This window comes from Lonchura striata, chromosome 1 (genome assembly GCF_050655825.1).
Source record: "Lonchura striata isolate lonStrDom1 chromosome 1, ASM5065582v1, whole genome shotgun sequence".
Taxonomy (NCBI): Eukaryota; Metazoa; Chordata; class Aves; order Passeriformes; family Estrildidae; genus Lonchura; species Lonchura striata.
Genome location: NC_140703.1, coordinates 72,978,938 through 72,994,484, shown reverse-complemented (window position 1 = coordinate 72,994,484; position 15,547 = coordinate 72,978,938). Strand labels below are relative to the sequence as shown.

The 15,547-nt window shown below is 38.1% G+C and overlaps 1 protein-coding gene and 1 long non-coding RNA gene across 2 annotated transcripts in view; one reads left to right on the top strand and one right to left on the bottom strand.

The window, feature by feature from the left end:
• MICU2 (mitochondrial calcium uptake 2) overlaps window positions 1-8,797 on the bottom strand; it is a 134,133-nt gene extending 125,336 nt beyond the window's left edge. Inside the window, exon 1 of the mRNA XM_021539938.4 lies at window positions 8,582-8,797. Within this exon, the coding sequence (XP_021395613.3) occupies window positions 8,582-8,782 (201 nt within the window). The 5' untranslated portion in view covers window positions 8,783-8,797. The remainder of the gene's footprint in view (window positions 1-8,581) is intronic.
• LOC144245921 (uncharacterized) lies at window positions 8,783-15,082 on the top strand. Its single transcript, XR_014955701.1, has 2 exons — window positions 8,783-8,922; window positions 9,517-15,082. It is a non-coding gene; the product is annotated as an uncharacterized LOC144245921 (long non-coding RNA).
• The last annotated feature ends 465 nt before the right edge of the window (window positions 15,083-15,547 follow it).

Below are 15,547 nucleotides of genomic sequence, written 5' to 3'. Positions count from 1 at the left end.
AACAGCAATGGGAAAACAGTCACTACTGCTTGCACAGAACAAAGCACTCCTTGACAAAAAAAAAACCAAAACAAAACAAAAAAAAAGGGTAATTATCAATAAGCTCAAAGTTTCTAGGAAAAAATAAAGGCAAACAGAGCTTCCATCTAAGAAACCAAATAAAAAAGAAACTCTGTAATATCTATGTTGAAACCATCTAATGTATTTACTGGAGAAAAAGTCTTGTACCACCAGTAAATAAATGCTAGTTTCTTCTTGAGGTTCTTTGTTAAAAATCAGAATATTATTTTGCGTAATTCTTTCTAATCAATCTATTTTTTTTTGTTTTCAGGCAAGCTATTTTCTTATCTGTTTATGTTTGTCCATTAACATAAACAGCCAAAGCCTCTCAAGCACTAATCTTTTACTACGTTAGCTAAAAGCACAAAACCATGCAGCTTAACTCACCCCATCTGTCCACATGTATCAAAGTGCCTAGAAGGAATGTTAGTTAGATTTTATTTAATCACTGAATTCAAGGAAAAGGTGACAGATCAGATGAAAGATAGATAGTTAAATTTTAACCTTGACCTCTAAGATTACATTTTACATCATGTTGTTTTAGTATCAATGAAGACACCTGCACAAAGAAGCTCTGTGCACAGAGAAGGGAATAAATGTAAATATTTTCAAAGCCAGGAACTTAAAGATGTAAATATTCACATTCAAAAAGCTGAAAAGGATACTGTATATTTAAAGTTGTAAAACAAATTCACATATATAAGTTATATTTAAGGGTATAATTAATTATAACATCATGGTGCTAGAGATTCCAACCTCTCTATACCACATTCTATTTTAGGCACATAACATGACAATGTCTGTATGTCACTAATGCTGAGAATGATGCTTGTGATATATTTAATAACCCAGTTATTGATTTAGACTACTTGATGGATACCTAATACATACAGTATTTCCATAACACAGTGAAATACAGAATAAAACAAGAGGTAGCTAAGGTTACTCTCATTGGTTGCACAAAGGAACAGTTTCAGAAATCCTGAAGCACATTTAAGGAAAAGAAAAAATATTGGGATAGGCTGAACTAGCAATCTAATTGCGTATTTATCAATGCTTATCACTGTTTCCAGAATATTTTGAAACTAGTACCCAAAACTCATTCATTAAAGATTAGTTCAGAGGCAACAATTTTGCAAGTAATTTAAACTCAGAACCAAACCAATTGTAGTACTTTGTCTACTTCTAGATGCACAATAGAGGAAAAAAATTAATAGGAATATATTCACATGATATACCTGAATTAGAAGGCACATACATAAATTATGTTAAACTGTCTCTTTCATAGCCATAGACTACAGGTATCTGAATAATTTAATTTAAAAATGACTACCCATTTCCTGTTCAGTAACAGGCAGTATTGAATGCATTTACCTACTGAGTTGACTGCCTTGTCATGATCTATGACAACTTTTTCTTTGGTAATATTTATTGAGATAATAAATATAGCAGTGAAGATACAGTGGAAAATAAACCATGAAGCTGGCAGAGAGATGGATGCTGCCACATATCAGGAAGAGCACTGCCTGCAGCTTGCCACAGCTGAATAAGGAGCCTCTCTAGTTCTGGGTGCTGCTAGAAAGGAACACCAGGGGTGTTCACAGCACCTTGAATCCAACTGGGGCCTCCTCCACAGGCTGCAAGTCTTGCCCATCCTTCTTCAGGAAAATTTAAAGGCTCCATCTTGTAGATGGTTCAAGGACACAACCTGAAGATGCAGTAACAATACTCTAAGACTTCTCCAACCATGCTACAAGCAGAAGAGAAATCTAAGGCTGTGCAGGGAACCATTGTGTGCTGTGTACTGCCACTCAAAACAGTGTAAGACAGTAAGCAGAACAATAACCAGCAGCAAAGTAAGATGCAAAGACAGAAGGACAACATTTTGAGGAAGCTGTCCCTTCCTTTAAGGAAGTTGTAAAGCAGGGGATTTAAAAACCCAAAGAAACAAACAAACAAACAATCCTTGCTTAAAGATGCTCCAACCCACAAAAGCAATGGTAATTTTCATTATTTTTACATGGCATTGTTTTACTACATAGATTTTAAGAGTTAATAATGTAACCATTTGGTCAGATTCACACAAACTGAATTCCACTGTGAGGCTTCTCTGTGGCCTGTGAGCCATCACTGAGCAGCTTGCTTGATGTGGATTACAAACATTTGCATGAAATTTCAAAAATGTTAAAATTATGATGCAGACATGCTTAATTTTACTTAGTGAGCATCCCAGTAATCATCTATGTGCATCTGCATTCTCCATTAATTTCTAATAGAATAAAGACTTGAAGATAAACACTTCAAAATATTGCTTAGGAGAAAAGAACCTATCCTGGGATTTCTGCTCCAACAAAAGTAGCCAACCTTTTCCTTTTGATGACAGAGTAAACATAAGAATCTTCTTGTATGTTTCTTAGATTAGACTGCACATATACTTTATGGTTTTATTTTAGAACCACATTCCTCCCTCCAGGCAAATCTATATATCATTACAAATCCTTATGCAATTTTATCCCAGGTTCTAAATTTATCAAGATATCTCATCTTAACAGCAATGTTCTTTTCCCAGCATGAACCAGGCAAAGATACCCTCACAAAAATTCCCATTCTAACACAATACATCAGTGTCTCACAATTCAAAGCACTAATATATAACTTTTTAGGAATCATTACTAATGTATAAGAAATGCAGTCTTTTTTTCTATTTGGTGACTGAATTCAAACACGACATGTATATTTTTATCTGGCCAAAAATCCTTCACATGCGCTTATTACACAGAGATTCCTAAATAACACTATATTTTATTAAAATTAAAATCAGTTATTATTAAAATTAACTGGGTTTTGTTACAAAACAGATCAAGCAAAAAATCTTAAGTATAATGAGTGAGAAAGTGTGGCCTACAAGCAGTGTAAGCATAACTTAGGTCACAAAGTTGTCCTGGTTACTAAGGATGTGTGAAAAACCAATTAAAATCCCAGAGCTATGCACTTCTTCCTTCCACTGCTCAGTAGAAAATAATTTAAATTATTTAAACAAAATGCTGTTTTGATCTGCATGCAACTAATAACAATTGCTTTGGAAGCACATGTAGCTTACACATTTTTGCCAGAAGTTGCCAATTAAGCAAATATACATCAGACAGGTAACATTCTAATAGCAGACATTATTTTGATAATTTTCTATTAATCTGGGTTGGAAATTTTACCTGAGGAAAAAAACCATGCACAAAACACTGGAACTTGCCTAAACCAACTATGTTTCAGCACTCAATCTCTTTGGAGACACAGTGCAAATCTCAAAGTGTCACCAAAAAACACAGGTAGGATTACAAAACTTTTTAATTTTTTTTTTTTTAAATCAACTTCCCAGTCTGGGAGTCCAGAGACTTCTACTAAACCCCTGATAAAGATAAGTTATATTTAATATATGCACTCTCCCTAGATTATCCTTTGAGCTGTGGTACCGAGTTCTGCATAGCCCTAGGATTTGTTTATACACTATTTTACCTTTCCACAGTGGCTGAACCAAAGGGGTGTCCCGTGAACAAACTAGTATTTGGAGAATCTTTACAGTATTCTGGTTTCTTTAAAAAGTGTAAGGCAATAGTTGCAAAATAAATTTGCATGGTGGGTACACATATAGACCTGGAAAACAAATCTAAGCTCGAGTTTTAATCACTCAAAGCTTTCTACTCCCAGTTGCTCAGAATAACAGTTTTCATACTGTGACATAAAAAGTTGCTACTCCATTGTGTGTGACATGGGAGTCACCACTCCCATGTAGTGTGTGGGTGGTGTGACATAAAAGTTACCACTCCCATTTTGCTTCTTTTAAGAATCATTGACAAAATAATCAAAACATGATGAAACATTCATGCAGTTTAAACTGAAATTAAAAAAAATGCAATCCAAAATATAATTATTTCAATAAATGCACTTTAAATAAAATTAGATTTTCAGACACTTTAAATATTTACAAATTATCATAAATTGTTTGTTAATTGCTATAAGCACTATCTTAATATTTTCAGTATGCTCAGATACAATATATATATTAAAGACCTCCAGGATACAAATTGAGTCTCCTCTGATCTGGAACAATTGAAGAAGATTGCTGATGCAAGACAGCAACAGTAGAAAAGATAAGATAAAGAGAACCAATTAGACTGTGACCATGTAACAAACCCCAAAAATTTCTGTTAATAGGTTATGATTTCCTCTTTACCTCAAGTAAGCAGTATCAAAAATTTAAGTACCAGCTAATGCTTTCACAATCCTAAAAAACAGAGTGCTTAAACATGGTCATGTTTATCAGCAGACAAGACTTTGCACATATAAAGCTTAATCTATGTGCTAGTAACAACTTTAGTCAGTCTCATTTAGAAAAAAGCGACTTAGACTCAGCACAAATTGTGACATGCTGCAGGGATCACAACTTTTCAAGGGCAAATCAAATTATATTCTTTCTGAAGCTAATGACCTAAACATGGCCATAAAAAACTCAGCAGGGGCAGGATATACTGCCTCTGGCAGCCTGCTTGCTTCTCAGAATTTTCTTATCATTTGCAGTTTGTGCGCATCCAAGATCGAATCTGCTGTCTATTGAAAAGTTCCTAATTTAGTTGGAGTGGGCAATGTTAGCATTGCAAACTGTGTGCTCTGAGAGAATAAAGGCACAAGAGACAATACTCCAAGTCTGATCAAGATTATAAACCATACACCATTGTGCCATTTGAATTCGACTACTAAAAAAGAAAAGCAGCCTGTATAATATCAATGCAGTGTGCAGAGCATTGTGGACATTTTTGACCCAGCAGTGTTGGTTAGCATAATAGAAGAAACACTTTTAGTGAATTCAACATAAATTCCCATTCTGAGTTGCACTAGTAGAACAAAAGCCCTTACCCCCTCCCTTCTTTTTTCCTCCTCTTGATACAAGCTGATGAGGTAATTTTATTAAAAACCAAAAATTGATCTAGTTTTTTCCAGCAAAGGCTATTATCTGGTTTGGGTATTGTCAGTGTAGCTTCACAGGTATATAACTAGTGTAGATAGAACCAAAACCTGGTATCTACAAAGAAAAAAATTCAAAAATATTGTGTTCATTTTGCTATATCAATCTTGGTAGAGTTTTACCATCAACACTCAGGACTTACTCCAACATATGTTATATGTTTCTAAACAGTGGGTCAGCAAATGAAGATAGAGAATGAAAACAACTTCATAAATCATGAAAGATTACATTTGAGGTATTATCACATTAAATATAGAACATTTTATTACTGAGATATTTAACCACTTAATGTACATCATAAGAACGGGTAACTGGCAGTGAAAATGGTGACAAAAAAACTGGGCCAAAATTAAAAAAAAAAAACAACCCTGAACTGAAAAGTCATTGTCAGAATAAACAATTCTATTAAAATACAGTAACCAAACATACTTCACTACAAAATAAAACAGAAACTATCCATATAACTCACAAAAAGAAAACATATTATCTGACCCTGCAAGACCTTCGATTCTGAAAAACTCATACAGGATTATGCTGTGTTAGGCTGGATTTCATTTAATATGAGCAGAAGTCAGAAGTGCCCCTAATCAATATGAGCAGGATTAAACCCATTATAGCAGCAAGAAAGGACAAGAATTAAAAATAGATTTAAGAAACTAGGTCCCAAAGCTATCAGTCTTTGATTTTAGAATATTCAAAAGCTTTACAAGAATGAAAAAAAAAAGAGTAAGTACTAAATTTATAGAACTTTACCTTTGGCATGCTGTTTGCCAGCTTCACTAGAAATTGTATGTCTGAAATTGCCTGGAACAAGTCAAAACTGAAAGATGTCTGATTACTTTGACAGAGATTAGTTTTAGTGAGAAAAATGGAAAATCTAAATAGAGTTATCAACTTCAACTACTTAACCTAAACAAACAGGAAGTATTTCCAGTGAAGTCTTTGTGCAAAGAAGTTACTGATGGTAACTCAGGACAAGAATGAAAATTACTCAGTGGCTCAAATTATGCTTACACACAGACATGACATTGGTCTTAATGACAGAAATTTTTAGACATAATGTTATGCTGCTGAAAAGCATAAAATCTTATTATATTGGTTATTTACAGCATGGAGATACATTGTCACTTTGTCAACTTCACTTTGTCAAATATTTTAAGTAATTATGACCTATTTTGCAGCAATTCAACAGTCAAACTATATTACCAAGGAAAATTACGAAGCACTGTACCATAATCTCACTGCATTCTCAAGAGCAACCAGTAAGTCCTGTTGATGATACAGAAGTATAAACAATTCAATTACATAGTCCTTTAAAACACAGATAATGAAAATTATGCTGTTTAATTTCAAATACTTGCCTTGACCTGTAATATTCACACACCATGCTGCCAACATTCCCACTACATAGAATACTACAACAGGAACAAACAGTTCAATATTGTTTGTCAGCACAAGCTCAAGCAAGGCGGGTTAAGATTAGCTACAATGAAAACTAATAATAACAGAAAATAAGGTATCCACTATGAGACTGGGCAAAGCATTTTCATATCCCACAATTCCACAATCTCTGAACTGAGAAAAAGATAGTTTCAAAACATGTAATAAAGGTGACTACTTGTTTCAACACTGTTGTACTTTGGGCTATTTTCTATCAATCAGAAGTCACAAGCAGCATCTAAACTGCTTAAAAGACTTTCAGCACGCCTCTTTGGCTCTATCGCTGCTGCTCATAGCTTTCACAATCCACTTGCAGCATTATGATCTGCATGGTAATTTCTTAGATAGGTTTTAAAAGCTCAGTACATTACCTGCAGCAATATGGAGTACAACACATATGGAGAATAAGCTTCTCCAACAATCATTCTACAGGAAAACTGAAAAGTTCAAACTGAATAAACATTTGAAGAGTCCAGCAAGTTACTGTCACCAAAACCAAATCAGTTAACTAAGTCCTAGACTTTTAGACTTCCTCTTGAGAATTATTATGTTATACACTTTATTATTAAAAGTGTACTCATAGGACTGTCCATGCATTACACAGAAGCTACTCCACAATAACACGTCAGCACCAGAATGAGACCTCTTCACTCAACACCTTTTAAAAGTGATTACTTCCCACTTCTAATATATATCTACATACACATCTACTTAAGCAAGCGTTCCATGCATTAATGAAATTGGTGTCAAAGACAAGACTTTCAAAAAATAATGCAATGCGGCTTAGAAACTTCACATTATTAAATGAAGGAACGAATAGGAGCTACATTTTCAGTAGGATATCTGCTGAGTAATGGATGCTTTTCTCACTAGGAGATGGATACAGAAAATTAAAGTTTTAACAAGTATTGTCCAAGGAACCAGGACTACTAGATAATCTATTTAGAAAAATGCCTATCTAACAAAAAGTGAGTTTTCTAAGAAGATGTCGCTTAGGTATTTTCCACAATGAAGAATACAATATTTTAAAAAAGTATTTAAAAAGTAATTATTTTTTCTTTACTCAGGAATAAAGGTTGTCCTCAGGAATTAAAGTTGTCCTCAGGAATAAAAGCTGCTATTTATCTGCTTGTAGTTCAGCCTGTTTAATCACTGCTAAGAGATAAGACATCAAAGCATACAAAGTGTTGAATACTTCAAAAAATTCTTAGATATAAGTAGATGAATGGCACTGCAAGCATAGACTGACCTCTTCCCCCATCACACCTAAACCCTCTGGCCTACAAAGCATTTAGGTCTTCCAGCTTTGAAATAACAAACCAACTCTAATTGACAGTGACTTTTTATCTGAAGGAAGAACGGGAAAAAGCTCATTGCCTCCATGAAAAGGATAAAGTTGGGTAATCATGTACAAAGATTATATTGTAAACAATAACAATCTGTCCTTGAACACCCAGAACAAATCCAAAGCAAACCACATTTTAGCATCCAGGACACACATTTTGGACATGGTAAGAGGAAATCATTCTGTGTGGTGCATTTCATACAAGGTATGAACTACAAAAGTACTACTTTTGTGAAATATTTTTTTTTTAACAGGCAAAATTGTGCATGAATGTCTAACAGCACCTGACGTGCAGACCAGGCATCGTGGGAGTTTCCTCTGAAAGTTACCAGCAAAAAGCGGAGCTCACTACAGGCCGTGTGTCTGTGCAGAACACAGCGGTCCATCGTTCTGCACGACCAGGGCTGTCAAGGGGAGAGGGGAAAGGCTCCGTGCTAAGGCAAACCCTGGCGTGTCCCGCTGCGGAGAACGGCGGAGTGCCGCCGGGGAGGCGAGGCTGCCCAGCCTAAGCGACACGCGCTGACGCCAAGGGGGCCGGGGCCGCGCATTACCTGCCACACCACCGGGGCCAGGAGGGCTCCCGCAGCCAAGTCCCGCCTCATGACGGGGTCTGAGCACCGCGGACCCCGATCCGTCTGCGGGCCGCCGACAGCCACCCCCGCGCCCCGGCTCCCTGCGCGCCCTGCCCGCCGCCGGGAGCGGGGATGCTGCTGCCTTACCTGAGCCAGGACCGTCGGGAACACGCGCGGCCGCCCGCTGTAACACGCCGCCAGGCAGCCTCCCCCGACCAGAGCAGCGGCGGCGGCGGCCCCCCACGCGGACGGGCGGCGCTGGCTGCGCGGGGGCCGCATCCCGGCGAGCCGCCCCCGCAGCGGGGCTCGGGCGGCCGCCGCCGCCGCCCCTCTCCACGCCGCCGACATCTTCCCGGAAAGCGCCGCGGCGCCGCGCCGCGCATGCGCAGTGCCGGGCCCGAGGCCGCGGGGCGGGGGCAGCTCCGGCCCGCGCCCGCCGGCGGGAGCGACGCCGCCGCACAACCGGAGCGGACGGGGCTGGCAGAGAGGTAACCTGAAAGGAGGGTGTAGCCAGGCAGGGCTTGGCCTCTTCTCCCAGGCAACAAACGACAGCACGAGAGGACACAGTCTCTAGCTGCGCCAGAGGAGGTTTAGCTTGGGCATTAGGAGGAATTTCCTCACAGCAAGGGTGGTTAGACGTTGGAATGGGCTGCCCTGGGAGGTGCTGGAGTCATCATCCCTGGACGTGTTTAAGGAAAGATTAGAGGTGGCACTCAGTGCTCTGGTCTTGTTGACATGGCAACGTTGGGCCACAGGTTGGATTCGATGGTGCCAGAAGTGTTTTCCAACCTAACTGATGCCCTGTTTCTGTAACGCGGGCGGAGCGCGCCCGCTGCCTCCGTCCGGACGGGGAGCCCAGGCGAGGGCAGGCGGCAGGGCCCCGTTCCTGGCGGGTTCCTGGTGGGGAGGGAAGGCGGGCAGGGCAGGGACCAGGTGTTGGGTTGTGCCAGGGGAGGGGGGGCACGGAAGGCCTGTGCGGTAGGGAGTGAAAAGTGGCGACGCTTGCAGCGGTCCTGCGGCCCCCCGTGTGTCTGTCACAGAGCTCAACTTCACCTCGTTCCCTGATGTGGCTCTTGTCCCAGAGCAGACTGCCACTGCTGAGGACATGAGGAGCAACGGGTCACGAGCAGGGTTGGAGGTACTGCGGGAACCCCGGGGTACTGAGCTTCCACAAGGGCTGACCCGGCGTTGAAGATTCCCTAGGCTCTGATGGCCCATATGGATGTGGTGCTCATGTGTGGTCCTAATCAGAAACAACAAAAGCATGAGTAAGTTTAGGATAGGTATCCTCAAGGGCAGAGTAGAGTTTCTTGTGAAATACAGATGATAGAAGATGAGTTTACAGAAATTGTTGTGGCAGAGGTGTTAGCTGAGAAGCATTACGGAATGACTTGGTTGTCAGTAACACTTATGCCAAAAGACTAATGCTTCAGAGTGCTTTTTTTTTCTCACTGCCATAGTTTTAACAAAGCTCTCTGGGTCTTGGTTGGTTACATTCAAATATTAATTAGTTGATCACATTCAAAAATTGGGCCATCTGGGAATTAATGATAAGGTCATATGAAGTAAAGCAGAGAGTAAGTTAAATGCCATTTGTATGTTGGCAGTACCAGTATTCTTGTTATGAGAGTAGTTCACCTAGTGACTCCATGTGAATGTGGAGAAAGAAAGACTGATGAAAGAACAGCTGCATGCAATTTTCTATTACTTGGATCTTTGGTTGAGGGCCTTCAGAAGGTACTCAGTCTATTTTAGCAAACTATATCTTCCACCTCTTTCTGATATGACAGACAGTGCTGTGTTGTCAACATTACAAATGTTCAGGCTCTGAAACATGGAAATGCTTTTTTGCCCTCTATCCACTGACAAAAGGTGATCATCCATCACTGCCATCAAAGTAATTTTAGTTCACTCTCTTTCCCTGACCTGAATTCAGAGTCATTAACTCAGTTTCATAGGAGCATAATTTCAATCATTTAACTAATAGCATTTCAGAATTTAGCACGTGTTGTTCACTGAGTGTCGTTCTGTGAAGTGTTTGAGACATCTTCAAGAATATCAGGACTCAAGTCCTTAGCAGGATACAAACCCTTCAAAAACACGTTCTCTGGGAAGCACAAATGACTGCACATTGCAAAATCACCCAGGAGTGCAATATGCAGGATGAATGGTTTCCATCTCTACATTGCATTTTCCAGTTCCCAGAAACTAACTCACATGGGAAAAGCCTTTTTAATCCCAATATAAAACATAGAGGCGAAATCTGTCAATTGTTAAATACCCTGCAAAATCCCACTTCTTCTGTAAAACTTGCAGGAAATTCCTATTGCCTATTTCTGTTTCCCTCTAGATAGATAAAACACTTTCCATCCCAATCTTACACTTTGATACATAGTATTTGTACAAACACCTTTAAAGGACTTTACTTTCTGTGGAAGCCAATAGCAAGCACTTCATGAGTGCCAGCAACATCTTAGAAACATCTTGTAAAGGATGGCTGAGTGATTTCATTTCTAAATGCCAGATCCCTTGATGTTGAATACATGACCACAGCACAGGCAAGGAGATTTAATTCGTTGTTCTGACAGGCATATTCAGGTTTTCTTTAAGTAAAAACAAAGAAGTAGGTCATTTGTCTTCCCTCAGATGACATTCCTGCCTGGAACAGCTACAGCTGCAGTGTCAATGGAGAGCTATCCTCATGTGGCTGCAAGCACGCAATGCTGATGGGCGAGTTAAGTGTCCTCAGCCACCCTTTCTCTCTCTGCAGTAAATTCACCTCCTTGTGGGCACAGGCTCCCAGAAGGAAGCTGCCGCTGTGCTCATGCTTCTCACAGCTGTGCTGCTGTCACTGTGCTGGTACAGTTGTGAGTGCTAGAACACACGCCTTGAACAGCTAGAAAACTGGTGAGTCAGAGTCCTGTTGCACCCCATGCAGTATCACTGCAGGGTGGTTTATGGCACAAAACAAAGATCTCTGTGGTTTATAGAAATGATGCTGGCAGTCTGGTAGATATAATAAAAGTTTCACCAGACAAATTGAGTTCTGTGGTGACAAATGTCATGAGCTACTGTATGCTGCAGCCCTAAAATGTTACATCCCTTTGCTGTCCTGCTTAGTTTGCTCTTCCATGTTCTTGTAAGCAGAAATAATTACGTTTAGCAAGATGTCATACCTGCTTTTTTAAAAAATCTTTCTGTGTGGTGACATCAGATTTTGTACTAGAGGTGTTCGCATTGATGAAAATTTGAAAAAGCAAATGAAAATACTAATAAAATATTTTCTGAAATGTTTAAAATGTAATTTTTCTTTAAGAGTCAATGCCCACTGAATAGTTATGTAACAATGCTTAAATGCAGTCTTTTCTTAGTCTTTCATTAGGCATAATGATTATAATGTAAAGTCACATCAAAAGACAAAAGCATACTACCATGAAAAAAGCCCTTGTGAGTCCTGTCATTCTCAGGAAATCATGTTTGACAGAAACTTATTTATTTTAAGTTTCGTTACAAAGTACAATAAAAAAAAAAAAGCCAAGTAAACATACATCTCATGCCTGAAGGTCCACTTCCACATCTCAGTGTCTTTTAAGAGCGTTAGGCCAAGTTCCAAGCAGGATTCACTCTCTACTAGAACTCCAATCCCCTCAAGAACATTAGGCTTAGTGCCAGCATTCATTTACTCTTGAAGCAGCTTAAATTAACTCCTGTTACATTCTGTCTAAACCCTTTCTTACAGAGTAAGAGTTGAGAGCTGGATTCAGTCTGAAGGCCACCCATCATACTTGTCTGTCTTCCTGGACTTAAAATGCTGCATAAACTAGATTGGGGAAGTCAGTGATCAGCTGTTTGTAAGTTGAGGGGGGAAGCTGGCAAGCCATCTTTTGTATACATGTCCCCATTTTATGAGAAATAGCGTGGGGGTTGGTTTGACTTATTTAACATAAGTACATATGACAGTAAGCTCCAACCAAATGTGAGATTTTAGTAGGCTGTAAAGTGTACTAACAGTATTTTGATACTTTCCTGGCATAGCTGAACAGACAGCTAATCAAAAGAGAGCAAATATCACTGCTTGGTTTTGTAAGTCAAGAACTGGATTGTAAGATTATATTTTGTCCAATGTCAGACAGAAGATTGAAATGAAAGGTCTCACAAAGCCAGACCTTCCTTAGCTCTTCTTTAGACTTATGTGGTCTCTTAAGAATATAATTTCGGTTTTACTTTAGCAAACATGAGAACAGTCTTTTTGCCTATGAGTACAAGGCAAACACTAAATCAGGTAAGGATGCAAGCACAGGGAAGACAAGTTTTCCGAAAAGCGATTAACACAAAATGTTCTTAGCACAATTAGAAAAGTACAGGGTAATTGACAGAACTGGACAGTCATTTAAGTTGGTCAGCTGATACCTTGGTCTCTATCCAGAGGCTCAAAAGTCCTGCACCAAGGTCTTCATGGTGAAGGCTAGAAGCTGGGTTCAGAGATTTCCAAAGCTGCTTTGTATGACTGTTATTCATAGAATAGTTAGAACCTTTCAAGGTCATCTAGTTGACCTCCCTCCAATGAGCAGAAACATCTTCAGCTAGGTCAGGTTGCTCAGAGCCCTGTTCAGCTTTGACCATTTTCATAATTTCTACCCATCCCTGCTCCACAAGAAAAAAACAGAACCAAACAACAAATAAAGGAGAGACTACTTTCAAGAAATCTGAATTACCTTCCTCCAATGAAGAATCTTTTAAGCTGTTAGTTTGTAAAAAGTCCAGTTGTTTTCTATGCTTTGGAAATGGAACTAATTACCAGACAGTCAACATTCATCCACTAGTAGGTCTGAAAATAAATATGAGCATTTTGTGGCTAGATAACACCATTCAGCTCATAAATAAGACTTCACAGCAATCTTTGCAGTTAGGAGCTACACTATAAATATAGCTTATCTTCAAATATTTTCAACTTGCTAAAGTTACTTGAAAGCTTATCATTATAGAGTCCATTTAAAAGGAAAAGAATTAAAATTTATCTAAGATATGTGTCCCCAAATACCTCTCATAGCATTCATTTATACTGACCTTTCTAACTCATTGTCTTCCCACACTCTTTGTATGTAGCTAGCTGAGAAACGTTGCTGGTGTATGTAACAAATTCCTTCAAGCTTCAGAATTACTTTTTTAAAGTGAAGTTGAAAATCAGAGAAGAAAGGTTGAAAGCAAAATTCTTACTTAAAAAAATCTGAGAATGGAAGATAACAGTAATGGAATTGGAAAGATTTTAAAATGCAGTTTTAAGTTGACAGTGACCTTCTTGTGATAAATATTTGATTTATTAAAGATATGGCACACAGACTGATTAAGCATTAAAATGAATACAAAAGGCAGATCAAAACTGATATTCTTTGGTGAAGGAATATTCATTTTTTAAATTTGAGAAGTTTATTTGCTGTTACTTTCTAAGTAAGGCCATAGGTCTCAGTTCAGTGACAAGTTTCAGATAGTATGCCTAATTTTAAGCACTTTGAAAAATTCTGTGCTCTGAAGCAAGACTATTTAGACATAAAATTAACTGTATACATAAATCTTTGAAGATTCAAGACTTTTTTGCTATTAGATGTGAACTGTAGTTCAACTGCTGTTTTTAATGATAAGATCCCATGGCACTTTTGCAACAATAATAGAAGTCCCTGAAAATGTTTTAAGTAATGGAATTACATTATGTATTTTAGCACTTATATTCTCCTCATGTTTTTAGCTAAAAAGTTGTCCTTAATTTTTCTTCCTTTGAAAACATTCTTCTGCAGTGCTGCTAGCACTAGGTCTCAAAAAGAGAGACCTATAGGTAAGTAAAATCCTATCATTTTGACCTTTAACATATCTTTTTATATACATACAAATATATGCAAATTTATATATGTATTTTGTCTATATTAATCATAGGATTTCCCGAAATTTTATTACCAGTGCTTCCTATGTAAATATAGAATTGTGTTGCTGGGACTGTTGTATTTCAGGGAGTGTTTCTCTTTTCTTTCATTCTCTGAAATCAGTGTGAGCATTGCAATCAATTTTAATTATACCACTATTTCAGCCTGAGTTTTATAGGAAGAGTTGGCAGCAATAACTATAGTTAAGATTGCTTAAGACTTTCTGTTGTATAGATTCTGTACTTAAAAAGAGAGAGGGATAGAAATTTTATGTAAGGGTACAATAAAACATGTCAAGATTAGCAAAGTTAATTTTAAGTGTGTTACCTGAAAAACCAGAAGGATTTATTAGGGACTCTGACTTTATGTTTTTAAAAGCAATGTTACTGAAACTGATATAATTTAAAATAACTATCATTATGTAGTTCAAAAAATACTATAAAGATGGCAAGGCATTACTTCACAGTATTACCAAAGAAACAATTATAGAATTATCAGTATTATAACCTGTAAAATATTTTTAAAATATGTGCTTTCTGGAAATGTTGAAGTAGATTAACATCATATATTTATTTCTTGTTTCTTTCACAGACCGCAGTCTGAAGCAACTACATGTTGCTGCTACTGTGATTTATTAATGAAAGTCACTTTAATTATCACATCCTTAATACTACTGAAGATGGTGAAGTGTATATAATTTCTGTGAAAAATAAAGGAATAATAAAACTCTAAATTACTGTTTTCTGTAATGTATTCCATTATTTCAAATGGTGTTTTGTTCTTTTGCTCACAATGCTATTTATGAGCTGTGATTGCACCTATTTTTATATAAGCAGAGGGAAGGCATGATTATTTTCCATGTATGTGTTTAGTTGGTTAACCTAATAGAATGAGTGTGTGATAGAAATACAGCTTCACTATAAAAGATTCTGTGATCCTTTCATAAAAAACTTGGAAGTCCTAATATGAAGTTCACTGTAGTCAGCAGAATCTTTTTCCATAAATGTCTGCATTTGGCACTTGCAGAGCTGAAAAATAGCTTTACTATTTGTGTGAATATTGTGGGCAGTCTTTATATATTTGCTGGTGAGGGATCCTCAGCTGCATCAAAGCTGCTGTTGGATCCACTCACAAAAGCACAGTAACAATGGCACTAATAAAAATCCCTGACAAAGCTATGGATAAAGTTGACAGTCCC